The 25,442-nt window shown below is 39.6% G+C and overlaps 2 protein-coding genes across 9 annotated transcripts in view; one reads left to right on the forward strand and one right to left on the reverse strand.

The window, feature by feature from the left end:
* mcf2l2 (MCF.2 cell line derived transforming sequence-like 2) overlaps positions 1 to 25,442 on the reverse strand; it is a 137,966-nt gene that overhangs the window by 65,710 nt on the left and 46,814 nt on the right. For all 8 annotated transcript variants that reach the window (XM_051947577.1, XM_051947575.1, XM_051947570.1 and 5 more), the window contains exons 8-15: positions 24,758 to 24,882; positions 24,522 to 24,636; positions 22,719 to 22,838; positions 21,945 to 22,136; positions 21,464 to 21,655; positions 21,187 to 21,373; positions 20,831 to 20,934; positions 19,510 to 19,598 (exon numbers count right to left, since the gene is read on the reverse strand). In XM_051947577.1, the coding sequence (XP_051803537.1) occupies positions 19,510 to 19,598; positions 20,831 to 20,934; positions 21,187 to 21,373; positions 21,464 to 21,655; positions 21,945 to 22,136; positions 22,719 to 22,838; positions 24,522 to 24,636; positions 24,758 to 24,882 (1,124 nt within the window). The remainder of the gene's footprint in view (positions 1 to 19,509; positions 19,599 to 20,830; positions 20,935 to 21,186; positions 21,374 to 21,463; positions 21,656 to 21,944; positions 22,137 to 22,718; positions 22,839 to 24,521; positions 24,637 to 24,757; positions 24,883 to 25,442) is intronic.
* b3gnt5a (UDP-GlcNAc:betaGal beta-1,3-N-acetylglucosaminyltransferase 5a) lies at positions 13,417 to 16,645 on the forward strand. Its single transcript, XM_022210552.2, has one exon. The coding sequence runs from the start codon at positions 13,975 to 13,977 to the stop codon at positions 15,166 to 15,168; it is 1,194 nt and encodes a 397-aa protein (XP_022066244.2). The 5' UTR covers positions 13,417 to 13,974; the 3' UTR covers positions 15,169 to 16,645.

Here is a 25,442-nt window from a genome sequence, read left to right on the forward strand (position 1 = left end):
ATTTGGAGCGCACCAGTATATTATAGGTTTCAATTGTGCAGCATAATAGTAATCCTGTAAGCATGGTAAGGCTCTTCCTCCCTTCTCTTTTTTCAAATGTAATATCTTAAATTGAACCCTAGGTTTTCTATTGTTCCAAATGAACCTTGAGATCCAGGTGTTCCACTCATCAAATTGTTTTTGAGGTACCTCCAAAGGGAGAGACTGAAAGAGATAAAGAAGCCATGGCAACACATTCATTTTAATTATTTCTATTCTATTGCTCATATCTAGTGGGAGGAGAGTCCATCTAGAAATGTCAGATTTGATATCTTTATTGGTGGGGCCATAGTTGCTTTCAAAAAGTTTTGACATGTTCTTAGTTAGGTTTATTCCTAAGTATTTTATTTTGGGCGAATCCCATTTGAAATCATATTTCCTTTTTGTTTCTGGGGGGAGGGGGGGGGGGGGTTGAGTCAGGCCTTGTAATAAAAAGCAGGACGTCATCTGCAAACATGTAAGTCTTATGTTCCTCTCCTCTGATCGTAATCCCTTTTATCTCAGAGTCCTCTCTAATTGCTTGGGCCAGGGGTTCAATAAAAAACGTAAATAAAGTCGGGCTAAGGGGACAGCCCTGGCGAGTCCCTTTTTCCAAATAGATGGTTTGCGACAAGTGTCCATTAACCTTAATCTTGGCTGTTGGAGATGAGTATAATGCTCTAATACATTTAATAAAATCATCTTTGAAGCCAAATCTTGTAAGTACCTTGTACAGATATTCCCAACCCACTGAGTCAAAAGCCTTTTCGGCATCCAGACTAACCAGCATTGCACTGATGTTTTCTGATGTAATATGACTCATCACTTGTAGCGTTCTCCTTAAATTATCCTGTGTCCGTCTATTTAGTACAAATCCTGTTTGGTCTAAATCTATCAGCTCCGGGACAACAGATTCCAATCTCTTAGATAGGATTGAAGCAAATTTATCATCTATATTCAAAACTGAAATTGGTCTGTATGAGCTGCATTCCTTTTAATCTTTACCTTCTTTTGGAATGATAGAGATCACCACTTCCTTCCATGATTGGGGGGCTTCCCCTGTTCTCAATGTATGGTTAAAACAATTAAGCAGCACAGGTATTATTTGGAGTTTAAATGTTTTATACCATTCAGACGGGTATCCATCTGATCCCGGAGCCTTATTAGTTTTCAATCTTGAAATAGGTTTATTCAATTCTTCTGCTGTTATCTCCGCCATAATTTCTTTATTCTGTTGTTCTCATATCGATGGTAGGTCTAGTGAACTTAAAAAGTCTCTATTATTGTAATATCTGCCATGTCCGGTTGTGTATATAGGTCTTTATAATATAGTTCAAAAGCCCATTGAATATCCTCTGGGACACTACAAACCTTTTGAGTCTTGGGATTCCTAATCTTAGAAATTGTATTCTTTCCCCTTTGCTTTTGTATCCTCCAAGAAAGGAGTTTCATTGCTCTAGAACCTGTCTCATAATACCTTTGTTTAGTAAATTTAAGTTGTTTTTCAATTTCCTCATCATATATACCATTTATTTCTTGTTTAATTTTATTTATTCTAGTTAATATCTGAGGATCCTTTTGTTCAATATGTCTAATTTCTAATGACTTCATTTCCTCTTGTAGTTCAACAAGTCTTCTGTTTTTCCTTTTTCTGAAAAGCTGTGAGGGCGATAATTTTACCTCGAATGACTGCCTTTGCAGCGTCCCATAATGTGTTTGGGGACACCTCTCCATTATCATTATTTTTTAGATATGTTTCAAATTCCTGCTGAATCTGGCTCTGCACTGTTTTGTCATTTAAAATGCTTGTGTTAAGTCTCCAAAGTGTGTTTTTCCATTGATTACTTAGGTGCAGGTTGAGATATGCCCCTGAATGATCAGATACGTCCCTTATTCCTATTTTACAATCCCTGACTCTGTGCCAATCTGATTTATACATATATTCCAAGGTCCATGTCCGTGACCGGCGGGCCGAGTTCTGATGTTATCAGCTTCGTTACAAACTCTGGTAGATTGGACCCCTCTGATCCCTCCGGCACTCCATATATGCGGAGATTATTCCGGCGTGAGCGCGCTTCTAGCTCGGTTAGCCTAGCCTGCAGAGCCTCTTGGTTCTCTAGCGCCTGGGTGAGCGCTTCCGTCGCAGCCGTGTCCCACTCTTCAATGTCGCCTATGCGCTGTTCTGCCTCCGCCACTCTTGCTATGGTAGCCTGTAGCTCACCTGTGGCTTCCTGGAGTTTCCGGTTGATTTCACCTCTAAACTCGTTCAACTCTTTCTTCATGTCGTTGCGGAAGGTAAGTCGGAATTCACTCATTTCACTTTTAAGGTCTGACCTGAGCGCACGGATCTCGTTGTAGATAGCCTGCAAAGCCGGGCTAGCTACTTCCCCGCCATTGCTCTCGTAGCTTTCCTCCTCGCCGTGTGTCTCTTCGACTATCTCTCCCTTATGACCTAAAGCTTGTTTACATTTAGACTTTTTTGTTTGTCCCCTTCCATGTTAAATTTCAGTACAGTTTTTTTTAACTTAATGTTCTTCAACAGGAGAAAATATCAAACCGGTTGGGAGCAGGATTTTTAGGCTGCCATTCGCTTCAGCGTCACCGGAAGTCCCTCCAAGTGTACTTTTTTAATCATAATCCCCATATATTATCTGTAAAAATGTCATTCACTTTCATGTCGTACTCATAATTTATGTTAAAAGTCACTTTAATCCGCACATTTCTAATTGGAATAGTTTTGGAAAGTCATAAAAGACAAGATTATTAAGACAAATCAGGAATTATGTTTTGAAAATTCCATTTGTATGATTCTTGATCAAAGTCTTCGAGCAATCAAACAATTATACAACAAGCACAGCACAACAGAGATAACATCAGCAGCATTTTAATTTCTCCCAACTTATGCCTATTTACCTTTTTCTAAAAATCCCTAAATTTATGAATTCTAGACAGGAGAAGATGAGCACAATTTCACTGTATTGGTATTCCAAATGCACTTGGTGTTTTTTGCGCGTTGTCGAAGATGTGCTGCCACCCGCAAAACTCTCTACACGCTCGATTACACTAAAAGCTCGCAATGTACAGCACAAACCCTCACTTTGTTGAGCTGGAACTACTGTCTGACCTCTTCTTTTTAACCTTCTTCACCATGGCTGTTGATACTGGGGCTTTTGGGAATTCTTTTGTCCTCTTGATATGAGATATGTAAGCTTTACCTAGTTCTTCTCTAAAGACAAGCCATCTTGTTGTCAGTCTGAGTTTGTTCCAATTTGTGCTCACCCAAATGACAAAGGTGTTGTAGGCTGACACACCCAGCACGCTGTAAAAGATTACAAGAAGCAAAGCTCTCCTCTGGCAGCTGTAGAAGGTCAGCAGCACGTCTAAATTGTCTAACCCTCCTTTTGGAGCATTGTATTGTACAGTGATGTCTGGGTTTGCGGTCTTCTTTGTCACCGATCCAGCCATCCCCGTGGCTTTTTCACAGCACGAAGTGGCGGAGGAAGGTCGGGCCTGTTCCTTCCAAACGTTCCACTAATGAGAGGGTTGAAAAGCTCTTATCCCAGCATGTGTGATGGGAAAATGTTATCACAAGTCCAGTGCTTCGGCACAGACATTCCATGGTTTTCTGTCCAAGTAGCATCACAAACAACGGAAATCTGTCTTTCATATCCAGCTGGTTTGGAAAGGCGTGTCAAATTCTACAATCAGCTGTTACACTGGTCGACCACAAGTGGAAGCTGAACCATCCACTTGTGTCTCATTGCCAGCTTTGTCATGGAGCAGTTGTTTTCTTATGATCAAACCTGATTGCTCTAGAAAGACACTGTTGCATGAAAATTAGATCTCCCAGTCTCAAAAGCCAACAGATTCACAGGTAATTCCCCTCTCCATCTGTAACACAAATGCATACCTTAAACTTAGGACATGAGCTTACTTTTTCCATGTGACTGATTTGCTATTTAATTTGTTAAAATTATGAAAATGACTCCAAAATGCAAATTTTAGATGCTGGAGGAGATCACGTGCCTTGTTTCAAAGGGGAGCTCGTTCAAATAAAAAAAGTCTTTTTTTATATGACTGTAAATATGAATAAGTCCAAAATCTATCCAATGCATTTCAAATTTCTAAATCATCTTCATTAACAGAGCTATTTGTGACAGAAATATGGTTCCTGCAGTTTTTGTAAATGTATTTCTCAGACTAGAAATAGGAATTATAAGAAACTAGAGTCTTCAGAGCCAACAGACGGTATGATTGCGCTGAATATACATGTGACTACAGGGTAGATAACAGAAATATTCTGCATTCCGGTCATAGTTCATCCCAATCACCAATACCACTCAGTGGTATTGGTGATTGTTCATCAGACCAGGTTCGTGTTCAGGGACAGCAACAAAAGGACGCTCTGCGTATACTGAGCACCTGGCGCCGGTTGATTTCACCTCTAAACTCGTTCAACTCTTTCTTCATGTCGTTGCGGAAGGTAAGTCGGAATTCATATAGAGAGAGAGAGCAGCAGTTCAGCGGAAGTGGGTGTTGCAAATTTTATTACATAATTGGACATTGTTTGTTCATCATATTTAAAAAAAAACGCACATGCAGCCACAGTTATTTCCATGACAATACATGGTTCATGGTAGTAACATGCTACCAGTCTTGTGATCCTTCAAGGAGCCAAATAGTTGTAAAAATATTAACCATCTGAACAAGAGATGAAAAGGTCTGACGGGAAAAAATAGAGTAAAATAAGAGATGACTAAATCTGAGCCGACGAACAATATTTAATGACAAAAGGCTTAACAAATAGTTTTTGGGCAGTATAGTGCATTCCTTACATCATACATGTGTGATCTGGCCATCTAGTCCTTTGCTTTGTTTGCTCTTGTACACACTAAATACAAGCAAATCTATATTTTGGAGAAATTGATAGAAATAAATTCAACATATTAGCGTTTAACTGTATTGATTGCAGGTTCAAACTACAATTCAAACTTAAGTTTGTATCTGTAAATCTGCAGATCCCCTTTTTTCTGTGTGACTAACAATAAGTCTATGTTATTTAACTTCAAAATGAATAGACTACTACCAGTCAAAAGTTTGGACACGCCTCCTCATTCAGTGTTTTTTATTTAATTATTTTATACATTGTAGATTAATACTGAAGACACCAAAACTACAAAAGAATACATATGGCATTAGGTGTAAACAGAAAAGTGTTACTCTTCAGTATTAATGTACAATGTAGAAAATAGTACAAATAACGCACTGAATGAGAAGGTGTGGTCAAACTTTTGACTGGTAGCATTTGTTAGGCTAGATGGTGGATAAGTACTGCGCCATTAGAAAGAATTTTGTGGTCCAACGGTGTTCAGAAGCCACTGACATAGTGACTTATTAATACGTTACACCGATAACCTGCTCTGTCTGCTCCAAACGACAGAGGAAAGACTACCGCGCTTCCACATTTGCTTAAATTCAAAACTGCTCATTTACTTTGGCATCTGTGCTTGTCAACAAAGTCAAAACACATCCTTCAGACTTTTTCCACAGCACTCTTGGTTTGTCAAGTGAGTACAAGCACAGGTGTAACATTAAGATAACATGCAATTTGTCAGTTCCAAGTATTGCTACTGGATCGCTGTCATGGCTTACTGGTACACTTAAACTGCAGCTGTTGCCGAGTAAATTTACGCTGTTGTTTAGAGACTGCAGTTCCTGTATTTGCAGTAATGTGAACTCATCTGCATCGTCTGCTGTGGAAAGAATTTACGTTGTTGCAGGAAAATACTGGTTGCTTGTGGACATTATACCTCTGATTTATTCAAGTAGAAAAATAACACATTTGAATGTATCCAAATCACACCACTGCATTGAGCTAGCAGTAGTGCTGGCATGTTTAAGGGTATTTCCTACAGTATATACAGGAAGTGGAACTCAATTTGAGAAATATTTTGGAATATTGAGTGTTGAGAACCTGTCAGGCCAATGGGTAGAAGTAGAATATTATGTTTGGTTTTTTTAACCAATTAGCCAAAATTTAATACATAATGCTGACAAATGTGATTTGACTTTAGTCAGCAGCATCAATGACCAAATGAACACTAATTATTTAACCAATGCATGTTTTTTTCTTTTATTCAATTATTTTCACTTCTATTCATTATAACAAATGTTCGTGTGTCACTCCAAAACTGTTGCTTCAGTCCTTTTGGCTTCAGTCATTAGTAGTCAGTGCTGTATGTTCAGACAAATGGAGGTGAAACAAGTCTAAGTTTTGTGCAAAAGTTTGCAAAGACCTAAGACTTTGAAAGAACTACAGCATGTCACATTGTCACAGAACAACGAGGTGGTTTGTACACTTCACTGTACAGAGTTCCGATGACATACCACAGCAGCCCAGCAGGCGTTATTTGACCTGAAGGCACTTTATAGCACTTTGCTTCTCTCCTGCTCTCTGTGCTCACATACACTATTTTAAAACAGCAAAATTCCAGCAAACTGGTAAACGAGCACAAACAGGCACCAAGTCATGTTCTCGGACATTGAATGAATGTTGCAAACCCTGTAGCTCCCAGCTGATGTGTTTAGCATTCCTCAGCTGGAGATCAAAATGTACGAGATGCAGCGAGTATGTAGGTCAACATTTTTGAAGTCGAGTGCTTCACATCCCAAGCTCAAAGTTACTGAAACAAATGTAAACAATTGACAAGGGCGGCAACGAGAAACATCTCATATTTGCAGCATCATCAGAACTTAATTGGATACATCAACAGAACAGAGGTGCATAAGCAGTCGATTAAAGAGGTTGCCACACATTCTTTAACGTCAGTTGAGGTAAAAAAAAAAAAAAAAAGAAAGAAAAGAAAGTCAGTCTACCAATTTGAAATTCCAATTGTCTTACAACTAAGCATTACCATTACAATAGGTGATTTATCTACTTTGGCGATATACAATCTATGCCAGTAACTGACACGCCAACAAAGAAATATACCATTTTGCAGTTGAAAATACAGCGAGATCCAAAGATAATCATCTGTCCTGACTTTGTCTATGGTGGTGATCACATCCGTAGAAGAACAATACACCAAGCTTTGTTTACTAAGAAATAGAAAAGCAATATCATCACAGATACAGAATTTATTAAACAAGATTCCAATCAGCAAAAATGCTTGACAAGGCACATCTTTAAAGACTTCTCAGGAGGGAAAACATACAGCCAAACATAAAAAAGGAGCATTTGACTGTGGATAATGGAAAGAAGTGAAGTTACTCCAAACACTGAAGGTCTTTTTTTTTTTAGTTTATAGTTCCAATATTTGGATGTGAGTCTTTAAAAAGGGGATCTAAGGACATCTGAGAAGTGTGTTTAGACCAAGAATGTGGTCCAACACTTAATGTCACACTTGTGAAAAAGCGTTGTGTAACAGTGCATCTATGGTAAACTAGAAAAGCACTCAGAGAGTGCAGACCTCCGCCAAGGATAGAGAGGAAAACAGGAAACCCATGCAGTAAAGGAGCATGAGCTGGAATCGAACCTGCATCTCTGACAGTTCTGTTTACGAATCACCTTCTTAACCAGTTGAGCTATCTGGACACCTTGCTCTAATTTGTTGGACGACATACTAACCTATGATGTTTTTGTCATATTTTGGACCACATACTAAAACATACTAAAAAATTCAAAGTGATCCAGAATCCTTGTCTGGAAAATCCAGACTGACTTTATTTATGTATTAATATCAATACAAATAAAGGCAGTCTGGCATTGCGATGATACGAGACGATTTCAAAAAGGAGGGGCTAACGAATGCAGCTTGAACGAGAAAGAACCAATCGGCGTAACACGGATGTGACGCACAAACAAATCGACCTTGTAGTCCATGTAGTCCAAACAACAATGGCATGCAGCCGAGAAAGCGTCGCGGTGAATGACTACTGCCGTTTTTGTCACAAAAATCTGCGAATACATGGGGTACTCTCAAGTACAACACTTATTTTTGAAAAGGCTACGCAACAAAAGACTCCTTCCGAACGATTAGCGGTGTTAGGAATAACTTTAAATCGGTGCCAAACCAATTCGGTGCGTATGTGTAAAAGTTGCTTAAATTTACTCACGTTTGGAACGGGATTTTCCTCGGTACAAACAATGGCAGGAAGCCGAAAGTAACGAGCGATCCACTGCCTCCTCATCGTCGGAAACGTCAAGTGAAAAGAGGCAACGACTAACGCCATCCAAAACGCCAAGAGACCACAAAAGATTCGCTTTGGCCCCCCTTCTCCTCCTCTGGCATCATCTTTATGAGTGATCCAGGCGCTGAAGATGACGCAGCATCAACTCCCGCCTCCCGTGCCATGATTGGTCGTACCAAACTGGACCGGGAGGGAAACGCGATTCAATTCGCACAATGCCAAACTGACTCTCCTGTATCTCCAAACATGGAGATACGAGATTACATGGAGATTCAATTTGGATTTTCCAAGCTACCAGAATCCAGGATCCTTTCCGGATTGCCACCAAAATTAAATCAGCTCTTCCTCTTACCATAGTCTATATCCCCTCAAAATTTCATGTGAATCTGCCCAGACATTTTTGAGTTATCTTGCTAACAGATAGACAGACAGACACACAAACACCGGGTGTCACATAACCTCCTTGGTGGAGGTAATAATTCCACTTGTTGTAATTTGGTTTTCATTTATTGTTGTTTGCTCAATAGCATCCTCTCTGGAGCTATAGTGTGAAACTGGCATCAGTGCCACACCTTCATTTCCTGAGAGGCGTGCAGGAGGTAGGTTGTGCAGCACAGCACAGGCTCATAAATGATTGTTTTCTTGATGTCCTTTTGTTTCTTTTATAAGTATATGTACACGATGATCTACTTGGATGTTCATTGGAGTGTGCTGACATATATTTAATGTTTTTATTTGCTTAAATACATATTTAGGGAGTCAGACACTGTGTGAGCTAGCCATCTTGCGAGCATTAGCCGAATGAACGTGCCGCTCCCTTTTCAGTGTGCTGTGCACTGGCCAGATGTTTTCTGATATTTACCAGGTACATACCCTGTTTTATTGCCTTGTTGTAATATTGTACAGTTGTGGAAAATTGACCGTCGGTCCTTGAGAAGCGTGCACGAGTGTGCTGTACACGACACGGCCGAGTCCGTTGACCAGATGTTTCCTTATATTTATCAGTTACCAGAATAAATGGCACAAAGAAGTCATCTCAGCCTTCCGACTTCTTTAAACAAAAATGACACAACACAGATTCAAGGGGGGTTTTGAACCAGCCATTGACAGTGTGCATGGTTACAGCTACAGCACAACTTGTTTACAGAGACAGTTTTCTACAATCTTTACGGATCTATATACAGCGTAAAAGAGGAACTCTGACCCTTGTGGTCAAAACATGACTTGAGTAAGCTGCAAGTGTTTATACTCCACCTACATCATCAAGTAAGTGGAAACAGAAAAGGCCTCACTGTGGGGTAAAGGGGGTCCTTTCAAAAATAAGAGTACATTTGAAAGCTCTTTTGACTTAAAACTAAGCAAAAAAAAAGAAAAAAAAAGAACATGCTGCACTATTTCAGATAGTAGATTACTACTTGGAAGAGGCGTGCACACACATGCAGGAGAACTTGTCATGGTATGTTTTGTCACGAGACCACTAGGTGTTCAAGCTCAGCCACGTCAGAGTTGTGTAGTTGGCTGACCCCAGTGTTCAGTCACCATATGCTGCAGTGGAAATGTGTGTTCAGCTTGTTGTGTGGCAGCATTGCACAGACGTCAGCAGCTTCTCTGCTCGGGGGCTCTGTTGGGCTAAAGCCCTGCTATTATAGTTCTTTGTGCTGGGTCAGCACATAAATTCACAATGGAGTTCATAGGGTTAAAGGCAGCGTGGTGGGTGTTTTGGGGTGCTTACTGTATACATGAGTCACATCGCAGGAAGTCTCTGAAACACATTATGCTACAACTTCGTTTGCTGTTTGATAGTTATTTTCCATGATTAATCTACAGGATAAGTCTGGTGGAACAAAAAATTCTCAGATTAAGGGGTTTTATGGAGGATTTTTAAAGCTTTATTTGCAAGATAGCGTTTGTTAACATGCAGGCTCCATGTGGGCTCAACAAAATTGGTGAAGAACTGGAGAGGCGCTAAAAAGGAAGAAAGCAAGGCAATGTTAGCTGTATGGAAGTATTTCAGCCACAGAAAGGATGATATTGGCCAAAAACAGGTTTGACTCAACTATTTTGGATGCCTTTGCCAGTGTTACACTACATAAGAAACCTCCCCCCCAACAAAACAAAAAAAAAAACTGTCCATTTTTTCGAGAATGATTTGTTCAGACTGTAATATATAAATATACATGGAAGAAAAACTAAATATCACAATGTCAGGTTGCAGCAAGCATATTCACAAAAAGACATCTGTTATGGTCAACTCATGGATTAATTCGCTGATAATTTAGAGACAAAATTATGTTATAATGTTTTAAGTTATGTAAATATGTTTAAGAATGACATTTAAGAAATGATCCTAGGGCCTTGCAGTTATGTGGTACACATCTTAGCCACATTTCATCAAGGTGCACACAGAACTGACAGCAGGAAAACTAGCATTAAACTACAGTATATCTCCATAAAGCTGTAAACACTGCTTGTAAAGGATGACCTGTTTTAATTTGTTGACCCGATTTCACTGAACTAGACTTGAAGTCAGGGGCTTGACCCTGTCCTGCACTGTCCAGTGTGCATTGCTGCATTTTAACTAACAATGGCAGGAAGGCAGGTTACATATGAGACTCCAAGATCTCGGAGGAAATGAGCAGTGTGGGAGTGACATGTCAGCCACCACTGCCACATGTTCACAGCGTTTGCCTCAGCCAAGAGAGCAAACAGGATGCTCTGTCCTTTCTCTTTATAAGCAGCCGCATGCAGGTGATAAAGCAATTTGCTGTTTTCAGCACTATTAGCAACAAAAGAATCATCTGTACTTCACCATAATTTGAACCATTAACATTGAAGTTTATGGTTATGTATTGGTAGTTAATTTATATTTGTTGAAGCCACTGATGTGAAGAACCCAGTCTGCATTTTACTGACCTGTGTCACTGGAGACATCCTTCTATTTCTGACTGTACTGCCAGTAAGGACGACAGAAAACTGTCACTGCAATAGCAAATTCCAGAAATTTTAGTGAGACAAAGACAAAGGGAAGTTTGTCTCTGAGCGAGTGTGTCTCAGCTACTATAAGCAGACTGAATCATTTCTGGTGGTGCAGTGTTAACAGTTTACTCATGCCTCCCTTGCTCTGATTGTTCCACTTCCCAGGAAAGTGTCACCACATGAGTTACTGTCATCTGTGCAAAGAGCCAACAACATAATGTAAATATGCATCTACACATGCATTGTTAGGAGACATATTTTGACCACAATACAAGCAGAGAAAATGAACTGCAATCTCCCAATAAATCAAGGAATCTTTGTGTTTGTATGCTTGTCCTGGTTAAGTTGGCCAAGTATGTATTCTTCGCATCTCGACAACCACTCATCTGATCCACTTACATATGTGCAGCAGTATTGCTGAGGACCTGAGGAAGTGCAGAGTTGAATCTGAAGTTTGGATGAGTGGTTCAAGAGAAACCTAAGAAGGTAAACATTAAGGCAGCCGGTGACTCTAGCAGGTCTGGGTCATCTCAGTGGTCTCAATTCTTATGACAACAGTCCATTTGAAAAGATGGCTGAGCCTGCTCAAAGCATTCCACAAAGGATTTCCACACAAATTTCAGTTACAAAAAAAGTCTTGCAAACCATGTTTTAGACAAAGAGCCAACATTGTGGTGCTCTGTAAACAAATTAAATGAATCGGTGTTCTTTTTAACTTGAGGTCCAGTATTTTTGTCAAGTCATCTGACAAAGATAATGGGGGAAGTTGGACTCCTTTTTTCCTAATCTTTGATTTCTTTTGTGAAATATTGGAACATTGGAGCATTGATTGATAAGAAACTATGTGAGAAATTTAGAGGGAAATAAGATGCTCTTTGTAGTGCTGTTAACAGCTCAAAGGCAACTGAAATGTCCCGTTTTTGGAAAGAGGTCACAAAGATTGGAAACCACTGGTTAAATATTTAAGTCTGTGCTATGTGTTCAGCTCTTGTTCTATGATCCATTGTGTCAAATCTTTATCTTAAAAGTAACTAAAGCTGTCAGACAAGTGGAGTAGAAAAATACAGCACTTCACATCGAGATGTGGTGGACTGGAATTATAAAGTTTCCTGACAGCTTCTCAGCATAATGTTTAGTACAACACGGTTTAGTTTGCACAAATTGCCTCCCATCAGGCTGCATGGCTTAGGTGAGTGTCTAAAGCTGCTTTTTGCGCATCGGACTGTTTTTTTGTTTGTTTTTCCAATGCCCCTGTATGAACGGACTGATCCAGCAAACTGGTTTTAAACAAGTGGTGCTGCGTGGATTATTTTTTCTAGCGTATGAGAGCCGCAGAGTACCTGGTGTGTGCATTTATTTTCCTTCGGATTAACTAAAGGCTGTCCAGGATGTGTGACAGGAGAAGAGGATGAAGCCACCCATATTCACCTGTTCAGCCTCACAAAACATTTCCAACATGAAACTATATTGTCCAAGTAATTTTTAATTGGTAGACATAGCTGAATATTTACATATGAATTGTGCCTCTGTTTGGATTTAAATTGGACGTAAAATGATAAAATTAGCAAAGTGGTATACTGGACATGACGAAAATGATCAGAGGGCTTTCTTTTGTTATCAAGCTGAAATACACAGCAAAAAGTCCTGTTTAACAAAAAATAATCTTATTTTTTCTGGCACCCTAGTGAAATCCTGTTATGTTTATAAACTGTACAACACTGTGAAAATGACTATGTAAACACTATTTACAGTTTACATTCAATATGTAAATTAATACTTTTTTATTTGATTTTATGAGATACATACAGCAACATAAGATAAAAGGTGTGACATTAAAGAACCAATAGGGACATCCAACACTGCAGCAAACATTAACACAATACAACCCACATATACTAACACAAAACATATCGGGATTAGATATGTGTCAGCAGCTGTGCAACTACAAAATGTATTTACAATGTGGTATAACTCAACAAGGAGGTTGTTTCCAGGATAAATTCTAAGAAGCTCTTTGTGCAACATTTGTTTTTGTCTGAATTTAATCATTGAACTGAATCATCAACAACTAGAATGAATCAAATCCATTGATTCTGAACTTTGTAAAACAAAATGTCATTGAATCTGAAAATGGTGCCAAAGCCCTAAATGGACAAAAAGGTCCTGGTAACACAGGGCACACTCATTTGCAGTTTTGTGTTATTGAATTTCATGAATAACTTTGTCATAACTTATAATAACGTAAGGATGATGCTCACTTAAATATGTAACTCAAGCATGCAACGTCTTACCCTCATCTTGGTCCTAATCGTTTCTCACATTTTTTCTAGCTGGTTTGTGGCCTGATGATATTCAGACATCACAGTGACCAGAGGGGAGGCAGATAAAGAAGTAGAGGAGAAGCTTGAAGCAAACCAGGAGTGAAGGAAGGAGCAGCATGTTGACTTTCTGAAGGTAAAGGAGCGACACCAAGCTTCACCCAGAACTGGTTATAGTGTGATCACTATGAGGAAGCAGAAATTGCTTCACACAGTGGAGGGAGATCAGTAACGGAGCACCAAGGCTGGTGAAGAACCTGACAAAAGCCTACTGGACTTAACGACATCAAAAGGATAAGCCAATACGAAAGAAAGAAGAGATAGAGTGGATAACAAGGCAAAGATGACAAGGAAGATGAATAGGTATGGAAATAAAGGGAAATGTTGAGGGTGAAAAGTGAAGTTTTGGAGTGAAAGGAGGAGATTAAACACAACACTGTACTATCATACTTCGAGGAGATCAGTAGTCGCGATGTTCATGAACTTCCGTCGCATCCGCAAGTGCCAGTGTGTGCAGCTGCTGACCACAGGCCTGGTTCTGTGTGTGATGATGGTCTGCTGGGACGAGGTGGACCATCACATTGTCAGGCATGTGAGATCCTACATGTACCGATATCTGATCAACAACTATGACTTTGTCAACTCTTCTCTCGTTATCAACCCCAGCCATGGTCACAATAAGGATGGTTCTGATAGTGTGGATGGTGGCTTTGTGAATTATCCCTACCTCATCAACCACCCAGGGAAATGTGGAGGAAGAGATGGGAAAAACTGGGATGACGTCCTGCTGCTTCTGTTTGTGAAATCATCCCCAGAGAACTTTGAGCGGCGGCAGGCCATCAGGGACACATGGGGGAACGAGAGCTTTGTATCGTCAGAACTTGGGGTGAGTGTGAGGTTGGTGTTCGCCATTGGCATCCATGCAGATGCTGAGCAGAGATCCAGGGTGCAGAAGGCATTGTTGCAGGAAAACCAAGTCTACAGAGATCTGATCCAGCAGAACTTTGTGGACACGTTTCACAACTTGACCAACAAACTGATCCTGCAGTTCCACTGGAAGCATGCATACTGTCCTCAGGCTCATTTCCTCATGTCTGCGGATGACGACATGTTCGTCCATATGCCGAACTTGGTGAAGTACTTGCAGCATCTCCTGAGCAGCGAAACAGGGGCTAAAGACCTGTGGGTGGGGCATGTGTACAGGGGAGCCCCTCCAAATCGTTGCAAACACAGCAAATACCATGTTCCCTATGATCTGTACCCCTGGACTTCCTACCCAGACTACACCGCTGGGGCAGGGTACGTGGTTTCAGGGGATGTAGCCGCTAAAATTTACCGGGCAACTCAGTTGCTCAACTCCTCCATATACATTGATGATGTCTTCATGGGAATCTGTGCCAAGGCCATGGGGGTCTCACCCCAGGAGCATGCATACTTTTCAGGCGGGGCCAAGACTCAATACCATCCCTGCATCTACAATCACATGATCACATCGCACGGTCATGCCACAGATGTGCGATCACTATGGCAGGCAGTAACAGACTCTGCATCATACAGAAATTCCAGGGGATTTATGGGTAATCTGTATTGCAAGGCAGTGAGAGTGATGCTGCTGTGTATACCGTATTTCCAGAACACATACTCCTGCATTGCTGCTTTTACGTAAATGGTCTTAAGGGAGACAGATGTTGAATACCTCATGCCACTGGTCTGCCATTTTTCTCTCTCATACCATTTCACGTTCAAACAGGTCAAACCTGTTCTGTTAAGCAAACAAATGCACTTCGGTCATTGTCAGGTTCTGTTTACTTAAGTACTTGTGTCTGTGTGCAAACATGCACAAAACTACACTCCTTTATTCACTTGCCAGCTTCTGATTGCTTTTCTGAAGAGGTGCAGCTTAGCCTGGAAAGTCCAAAATGACTTCTAAACTGGAAGTTATTATGGTTTGCCTGAGTGACAGAATTAAGTTCATGCTCTGAACACATTAATTTGTGGTTTTAAAAAAAAAAAAAAAAAAAAAAAGTGTGATTGCTAGTGTTTGAGGCTAATGGCAAAACCAAATCGTCTCTATCAAACCTTCATGACCGGCTTTACCAACTACAAAGGCCAGCGATGCACTTGAATTTTTTGGCTTGATAATGCAGCCATCATGTGAGAAGCTAGTCTGAGCAGCTTTATTGGTTTTTCAAATGCTTGCATCATAACTTTAAAGCACAAATTATGCAGAGTGTAGAAGCAATGTGGCCATAAATCATACATGTTAGGAATAGACAAAAAAAAAGCCTGAAATGTTCTGTACCATTTACTTGCGTTTGTTTTTTTGTAACTTATTGAATTTCCCTCCCATGAGGGTAACTAAGTGCATCACACATTTCCTGCTGGACCAACTAGCCAGCTGGAGGAAGGCTACATCTGCCAGAATGAGCTAAATGATGCCAGATGATTACATTTCCTTTTACAAAGCGCAGACAAAACAGAAGACAAATGTTTGAGACAGTCAGGATTGCACTGTGATTATGAGCTATTGTGTATCTTTTTATTTTCACTGTAAGAGAGCTCGGGACTCATCTAAATTTTAAGGTTCCTTCCTGCTCCGTTTGTCTTCTGTACCACATTACTCCCCCTTCTTTTCCTGCCAGTCTCTTCCTTCTTCACCACTGTGGCTCTGCTGCATTCTGGTAAATTGTGTTTGATAAAAATGCTAAGACATGCTGAATCATCATGACCTTTGAAGGAACTTTTTTACTGCTGGAAAGCGTTCACCATTAAACAAGTGATGTTATGGTAGTTGTCGATTCTGTCATTTCTGTTGGTTTGAGCAACAAAATCTATATAGCTTTATATATGTAAACATCAATATATTTACCCTGACAAAATCAAAATGTGGCTAGTTGATAGTTAAATTTGTATTACATGGAGATAAATTAGAGATCACAACAGAATAGAACAGGAAAAAACTAGTCGGATGCTGTATTGACAAAAGATTGGGAATTGAATGGGCTTAAGATAAAAATTTGAATCCCTTTGACTAAATGATTGTTACAAATAAAATACATTTAAAATCAGACTAACCAAACAGTATTAGTGGCTTATTTAATTCACTGACTGTCGGTGTGACATTAAGTGAGGCTGTCTGAACGGTTTATATATTGTCTAAGTGTCTCCCATTCTGGCTGTGTCAGGGGGATTTCCATCGTATTGTGTGTCATTGTAATTTGTGTATTTAAAAACTGCCAAGAGACAGCAAAGATGTAATGCACTAGCAGCAAGCAAAATACTTACATGAATCTTCTGATTTAAATGCTAACTTAAGCTCGTTTTCAGTGATGACAAAAAACTGCAGCAGATGCATTGACCAGTGAAGAAACTTTGTGAAACAAACATGAATGTAATCCCATCATGTTTTGAATCAGGTTTGACTCATGCTCTTGTATGTAAATCATGTCATTCTGCTTTCCTTTGCTGCAGTGACTTAATGTCACCCAACTGCAGACTGAGTACCATCACTTGTTTATGTCAGCTGCAGGTTATAATGCACTATTTTCTTAAACTTGACTTGTTTCAAGTCTTTCCGCTTCTCCCAAAAGCAGTAATTTAGATTTTACACCTACTTTTATCAGACAAAAACCCTTTGAACCTCAAAACTCATTAGCAGGTTTAAAATGCATAAATTCATCAAAATTACACTGAGCCAGATGCTGGATTTCTAGCTTCCCAGTGGACTATAAACATATTATGTGTGATCTATTGTTCCATCAAGAATAATGAGCCAATCTAAGCCTGACATCTTGCACATTATTGAAATCATTGCATTCTACTGCAGACCAGAACAAAACATTGTGCACTCTTCAGGGCAACTGAGAAGCAAAAATTCAGTCATGCTCAACAGTCACAAGATAAAAATACAAAGACTTTCTAGCTGAGCCACAGTTTACACAGAGCAGAGAGGCGACAGCAACAGAGACGGCACAGTTCAGAAAGAGTAGACAGAGGAGCAGGTTTGCAGCAAGTTACTGGAGGACAACATTATATTCAGCATCATAGAATATCTTGGTAGAGTTGATGTGAAGAGTAGACTGACAAAAAAAGCAAACAGTTTAATATCTGTAGCATGTAAAGCCAATGTTTTTTTTCCAGTACCAGTAACACATGTAGGCACTTGAAAAATGTTGCACATACTGATTTCAGGCTTTTTCCAGCTTTTGTTAATTTATTTATTTAAGACATCTGTGAGTTGTCCCTGCTTCTAGCCAAGGTTGTGCTGTTTCACAGGATTTCATATTGCAGTGAAAAATGAATTCATGGTGAGTTAATATGTGACAGGAGCAAATAAAGAGCACATAAACTGTTCAGGGGTTATAAAACAGGGTCACAGTATGCGAGTGCATTTTCACTTAATCTTTCACCTACTACTGCATATTTTGCTCCCCTATCCAGGAATGTATTAAGAAACATATTGTATGAAACCAAACACACAGCTTGTGCTATTTTTCTTTCATACACAGAAGCTCTGTGTGAGGAGAAAATGAGTTTGTTAAGTGCCTATAAACAATCAGAAGTTCAAAGTAAATAACACCCTGAAGAATGTTCTTGTTCAGAAGGATATCATGCCACACTAACCATCCCTCGGCAGAATCATCTTATGACTATATATAAATGCAGGTTTTATTTTGAAAAAAATACCACTGTCAGTATTGTTCTATTATAATCTACTTATTTTAGTATTCAGGGTGTGATAGGCACTCTCACACGTTTGATTGCACTCTTTTAATGACACATTTTCTACACTAATGTATTTTTCTATTACACAAAACTCTGCCTGCATTAGCACAGCATTTAAGCACACTTGAAACCGTGACATTATCAAAATGCATAACTGTAGCAAAGTATGATGGATTCTTCTGATCTCAAATATCACACAGCTACATTTGTTTCCATACCATTACTAATAGCTGTTTCCAATTTTAAACTAAAACAAGTAACCCAAAGATGAGGTTTCTTCACAATCTGGCAGACACAATTGAACACAAACACGACATTATCTTCCTCCAGGTTATTTCTTTTCACTCTTTCACTCCTGCAGTCTCTCTGGTCTTCAAGTCAGTTGCATAAGACCCAACAACGTCACAGTCATTCATTTGTTTAGGCTGTGTGCGCTGTACATTCTGACTCTCCTGTCATTCCAGACCTCCCACTCCCACCTGCTTGGCTTTCCAGCCTGTAATGTTGCCCGACCTTCCCCGCCTCTTTGCTCACCTACATCCACAGTTATTGTCCTTTCTGAAATATTTTTAACAGACCGATATTTTATGTTCTTTGAACCAGTGTCCACAGATAACGGCAACATACTTGAACAACCACACAAGGAAAATTTGCCTTGTCAATCATTTATTCAAGAAAAACATCAATAGATGTAATATTCTTCTGTAGAAAGCAGTAAGTACCTCCTCCGCCTCAGAAGCTTGTGTTGCCCCCTTTAGCAGAAATCACTTTTTGTATGCATTTTGCATGAATATCGGATACTGACCTGCTGAAATGTTTGACAATCCACAAGCGATACAAATATGGAGCCTAATTTTTATGCATTCTGTGCCGACGGGAAATCTCAGTTAACACATGTATGTTTAATTTTTTTCAAGACAGATGAAGTATGTACTATAGGAATGTGCTACAAAAACAATGATTTTCTTGAATATCTACATTCCAACCAAGCCACACATCACCTTTAGCACCTGGATGATTACTACTACACCAGCTATGTCTGCAATTCGCTTTGCACATACAGTTTGTTTAGGAGCTACAAATCACACTAACTTCAAACTGCCCAGAAATCTCTTCCATGTGAATCATACAATACGAGTTGTGTTCTTGGTTTGTGGAATTTTGCATGGCGGCGCAATATGACCTCACACAAGAAACAACATACTTGTGTTGTCAGTATGTTACAGTGACGCAAAGAAAGTTTTCTATTTCAGTAAACCACAGCTGTACATTCTGTTCTTACCTGCGCCTGTTGGACAGACTCTCCTCAGTCTCATTTGTCACAACAACATGTGTGGAGCCTCCTTGGCTTTCCTCATGCATCACCTCAATCTGTGACACAGACACACACACACAGACAGACACACACACACACACACACACACACAGACACACACAGACACACACACAGTGTAAGGCCTTTATATATTATACAGATACCACTTCATCATCTGTATGTCTTTTTTTCAAGCTGTATCCCAAATAGAGGGTCACATTTAGGCCACTTCTGTGAACTTGTAAAGTCAGAAAATATACTAGCTGGTGGTAAATATTTAACTGGAGCCACAGTAAAACCACAAGGAAATGCAAATTGCAAGTGGTCCGTTGTTTCTGCTATCAGCACATGGAAAGTTTAATGTCCAGCATATGCTGATCTGGTGATTTACTGGACTTTATAATACAATAGATAAGAGCAGATAATGAGGATAGATTTATACTAAACATTGTTTGCAAGTTGTATGAACTGACCACAACACTTGTGGTCATTTAACTCTGTTTAGTGTTGATCCAGGTAGACTGGTATATTGTCACTCACAAAGACTCACATGCCTTAAAGTATGAATGGTCGTGAAGCTGTCTGAGGATCTCAAGACTGCATTATAAGTAACGGATAAGATACAATTCCATTAATTGGAAAAATTTAACCTCTCATTATGAAAATGCATTAAGCATGGGATTTAAGGGGAATGTTTGTTGTAGAATATCATAAAATACTCAGTGGTTCTATCTTTAAATGTAGTCACAGTGGATGGAAATGGAAAAGCATCTAACAAGGAAGTAACAGTTTGTTTTAGAGAAAACTCCTCTTGATTATTGGATCTTATTCTAAAAATATATATAGCATTGCCATATCAACTCTGAAGGAAATTGATGCCAGCCATAATGTTATTAAGTCATTGTGTAATTTAATTGCAATTTATGTCAAGAATCACTCCTTTGTTCACTGATGCACTTCCCCCTATTAAAGAGATGCATAATAGTTAACTCAATGGTGAGCAAAGAGCTGCAAAATGTGGTGCTTTGTATTTTGGTATTTTTAGCAAGCAGCAATGTAGATGCCATGGACAGTGTTTTTTTTTTTCTTTCAATTGCATTCTTTTGTGTGTTAACTATATAGTGGACACATTTTCACACTCAGAATTTGGAAATATAAAATCGTGCAAAAAAAAGATAAACAATTGTGGGATGATAGTCTGTTCCGGGCAACTGCTCTGTCTTATTTTGAAATCAACAGGACTAAACAAGGGGCTTCAATGTTGCAATGAGATTTCAGAAGATGCTACCTTGATGCCTCCCTTGGTTTTGCGTATGTTCTTCTTCTTGTTGAGATCGACTTCAGCCGGCTGCTTGCCGCTGTTTGAGTTATCAGAGGCTCTGCGTGCAAGAGCTGAAATAAAGTAACAGGACACAGAATGGGAAAGTTTAATAACTCTTTTCTTTACATTTTGTCTTTTTAAATGTGGATGCAGAAGCATCCTCCATGTTGTTAAGTTTATAAAAGTATGTACAGTTTTGTGCAAGCTTACACCTCATGGTGTCAAACATGACAGAAGCAGTCAGAGTTTAAATGTTTAACCTGTTACATTCAGTTCATTATCTTCTGCATATTTTCATTTTGTTAGAAAAGCTCCTAACTCACGCTGCTGGCTTCCTGTAGTTCTGGGTGTGTTTTTCAGTGAGGGCCGTTTAGGGGAGGACTCCGGCCGAGGGGCAACAGGCTGGATGGGTCTCGTCTGTTTAGCTGACAGTCTCTTCAGACTAACATGCCGCTTCTCAAACATCTCCTGGACATCCTCCAGTCGCTTTAGGGCCTTCAGCACACTGCCCTGTAGGTATGAAGCTCATATTCAACAGCTGTCCTCATCTTTTTTTTGCAACAGAACATCCAGTCATGCTGTAAACTAATGCTATTGTACCTTGATCTCCTCTGACAGGACGACCTCATACTGATTGTGGAGGTTCCTCAGTTCAGTCAGTTGGTTCTTTTCTGCTGAATCCAGGAAGTTTTCAATGTCTGTCAGAGCTGATTCTGCCCCTTCCTGTGACTGACATTTATCCACAGCCTGGGACGCCAGCAGGTAGATGCCAGACTCACACCACTGGTTAACCTGCACACGCAAGAAATTCAAGCAGGTTAACACGGGTCAAGGGTTCAGTGAATCAATAGTGAGTCAGTGAGTCAATATTTCTGGTGTTGTTCCTCAGTGTAACTGCACACTCTGTATATGTCGCCAGTTTTACTTACTGTACTTTACTTGCTTTGCTTTTTAAAGATTTCCTTGGCAACAACTCATTCCAAACTGATCACAAGTCAAACATCGGACTGTTTGGACTAAACACAATGACAGTGAAGGCAAGTGCAGAGCATCTAACCTGTGTTTCTTCTTTTTTCCTCACCTTATCAATGCCCATATGTATCTGCAACGATTTGGTCAACACATCTGTCTTTTTCTTTGACTCATTGCTGAAGTCGTCACAGACCCTCCGGAGCTCCACACATTTGGGTCGAATGGAGTCCACAGCGTAGTGGTTGCTCTGGATCAGCTGATCACCATGCAGAGCGTGGAGCTGGGCCTTTTCTACCGTGGGCTGGAGGAAAAACAATTCACAATACATTATGGTATTTTAAGTTATGCATACAAACTATTCAGGGTGTATGCAGTCATATGCATTGAAACTTTTCTGACATTTACAACAAAATGTAGGCAACTCTTTCAGTACTAAGTTTAGTTTTAATGGACTGTTGCTGAGACATTATTAGACTAAATGTAATGTTTTAATCAAGTTTAACTGAAGTCTCTCGTGATTAAAAGTTCACTGAGTTGCAAAGGGACACTTGGTGTTGCAGTCAGGGGAAACACTATTCAAAAACAACAAGCTGAAAAAGGACAAATAAGGAGCAGTGATTTGCAATAAAGGCATTGATTGTTTGGTTGGAATGAAAAATGCTGCTGTTTTCAACATAATGGAATGAATTAAATAAATTATGCATTTAAAGTACCACTTTTAGTCACCTTTTGCGACCACTACTGTACTGTGACATTGCCAGTGATTGAGAAATATTGCACAAAAGTTCAGTAATAAGAAGTTGGTTGTGTTTGGAGCAATCACTTTGTCTGCACATGGCATAGCCTGAAGCAATATTTAGTGTATGTGTTTGTGTTGACTGACCTGAGCCTTCTCCTCCAGTGTTTTCAGCTCCTTAAGCAGGTGTTCAACTCTGGCCACACAGTCCCCGATATCTGACAGGCTGGTTAGAGATTCCATCAAACTGTCAAGAGACACTTTAACCTAAGAAAAAAACAAGAAGAGAGGACAGAGACAAAGAAAAGACATGTGACTGTTCTTGTGATGCACACAAAGCCCATGGTCACACATGTAGAGTTATTGGGTTTGAGTTTTGTGTAAAGTTTTTTTCTAATGTGAGAATAATTATAACCTGAATAATTCACAGGGGTGAATTAATAACTCTGTCGTAAATATGCATCAGGATTCTGTTTTTATTGCTTGTCAGCAGGAGGCAGTGTGGTGCCTTAACTCTGCCATGGGCCATGACTACGTGTATCATTCTTTCTTTTGCTTATATAGGTTTGTACAGAGTTAAAATATACAGAATTTGCATAAATCAGCTTATCTGGGGTAAACAGTTCACACGTGCTTTGATGCAAACTAAATATTCATTAATGGCTTATAAGCTTCAGATGGCAGCAATAAAACTTCTGTTTACATATTAGCAACTACCTCCTCGACATTCATTTATTTATTTATTTGTGTTGTGTTACTGGTCCTTGTATGACATTCCAGTTTGAATGCATATTCTACAATTCTACAATTTCATTTAGCAAACGCTTTTGTCCAAAGCGACGTACAACATAACCAAGAATTCAGACATAAGGAAAAACCTGTAGTAAGTGCAAAAAGTGCAAAAAGGGCAAAAAGTGCGATTGGTCAAAGGTGTTGCCATCAAGTTGCAGAAGAATTGCCAAGCCCCCCCCACACCTTTTTTTTTTTTTTTTTTTTTTTTAAACTTTGTCAGCGCTAAATAAGTGCTGGGTTTTGGACCACGTGACTTATTCTACCCCTAAGGTGGAGTCAGATTAGGTGTCTAGGTGTTGTCTGAACAATTGAGTCTTCAACTGTCTTTTAAAAGTAGAAAGGGACTCAGCAGAACGCACAGAGTTTGGTAGTTTGTTCCACCATTTGGGAACAACTGAGGAGAAGAGTCTGGCTAGAGATATATAGTGCGCCTCGGACACAAAAACAGTTCAGACTTTCAGTTTCAAAAAAATCTGCTTACTTACCACTGAGTTTAATGTGATAGCATGCTTTGATTGTGTAAAATTGAATGGCACTTTGCCCAATTGACGATGAACTTTTCATTACATTCTACAGAGAATATTGTTAAGTGTGAATCTGAGAGGAGGAAAGGGTGTTTTGGTTTTAGTCAATACATTGTGCTGAGCAAAGCTGCAATGAACAGAAGTTCACTGCTGCCTGTGTTATTCTTCCTCCTGTTTGCACAGGAATTATCTGTTCCTGTTAAATATTGTCTTTTCCTCCTGTGTACCTAGAACACATTCATATTTCTTTTCCAAGTCCATCCAGGCTTCACTTCACAAAAGTCAAAAAAATGTCACCATTGATTATTTCAAATTTGCTGCTTTCCTGTCATTTTAGTTTTGCTATGATTTATTTCCATAATTATCAAAGTTATGAAACAAGAAATTTCTATTCTCATCAAATTAAATGATCCCAAGATAATTTCATGCTGCCATACAACCTGTGACAGAACTTTCCACTGGACAACTTCCAGACTGACTCAGCTGGTCAGTGCTTTGTTCGACATGTTTTTCAGACTATAATTTTACAGCCGAGTTCTTCTGAAGCGGAATGAAAAGGAGACACAGGAAAGATTCAAAGGTTACAGGCCAGAGGCGGCCAGGCAGACATAGACTGACAGATCTGCAGATATACCTCTCTGAAGTCCTGTTCAAAGTGGCGGAGCTGCAGGCACTGTTCCAGTTTCAGATGGTGTTTACACCAGAACTGTTCAAAGGCGTTCTCTGTCTCATCCAGCTGGGCGAGGAGCCTGAAAGACATGACAGGAGCTTCATTACATTCATATTGACAGTTATGACAGGACTGTTTATAGTACAGGCTCATGTACAGTATATTAAATAATAAATAAGACAAGGTCTGAAATGTGTCACCTTTCAACTGTGGTTTGGTTCTCCATCTCGTCTGGGTTCAGTTCATGATTCTCTGATTTGGCTGCCTGCTCCTTAATGCAGCCGAACAAGGTGGTGCCCTGCCTCAAAGCCAGCTTCAGTTCATCCTGGTTTAGAGACAGAAAAGCATTAAAAACATCAATACCATCTGTAATCAATCAGTCGGTCAACCTTATTTGTGGGGCATGTGGTTGTGCAGCAGTGAGATACATACATTTAACACATAAATAGAATCGTAAAAAACATAAATACACAGTAAAATACTCAGTCAAAAACTGAAAACATTCTACAAAGAACTAACTTTTCCTCATGGAGGAAGGAGACCGCAAAGGGAATAAAGGCGTGTGTGAATGCATCGTTGTTGGCATGTGATAGTCAGAAAATAGCAGACCAGAGTGTGCATGCGAGTATAAGGTCAGATTTCCAGCTATTATTGGAATATGCAAACTGTTGTCTGGTATGTTATCTGGACAATTATATATAACCTTTGCATTTACAGATTAGGTGAAAATTAGTTGGCAGTAAAGTGAAGTAATGCAGGATACTTTCAAGAGGATGTGTGAACAGAGGATAAGAAGGTAACTATCTGAAAGTCCAGTAGAAATACCACCAGTGTCAGTCACCTGATCCTCCCCAGTCCTGTTGGGGTTGAACATGTTTGATATTT

Source organism: Acanthochromis polyacanthus, chromosome 4 (assembly GCF_021347895.1).
Source record: "Acanthochromis polyacanthus isolate Apoly-LR-REF ecotype Palm Island chromosome 4, KAUST_Apoly_ChrSc, whole genome shotgun sequence".
Taxonomy (NCBI): domain Eukaryota; kingdom Metazoa; phylum Chordata; class Actinopteri; family Pomacentridae; genus Acanthochromis; species Acanthochromis polyacanthus.

Bases quoted from the DNA above. Each gene is read 5' to 3' on its own strand.
- b3gnt5a (XM_022210552.2), top strand. From the start codon at position 13,975: ATGTTCATGAACTTCCGTCGCATCCGCAAGTGCCAGTGTGTGCAGCTG.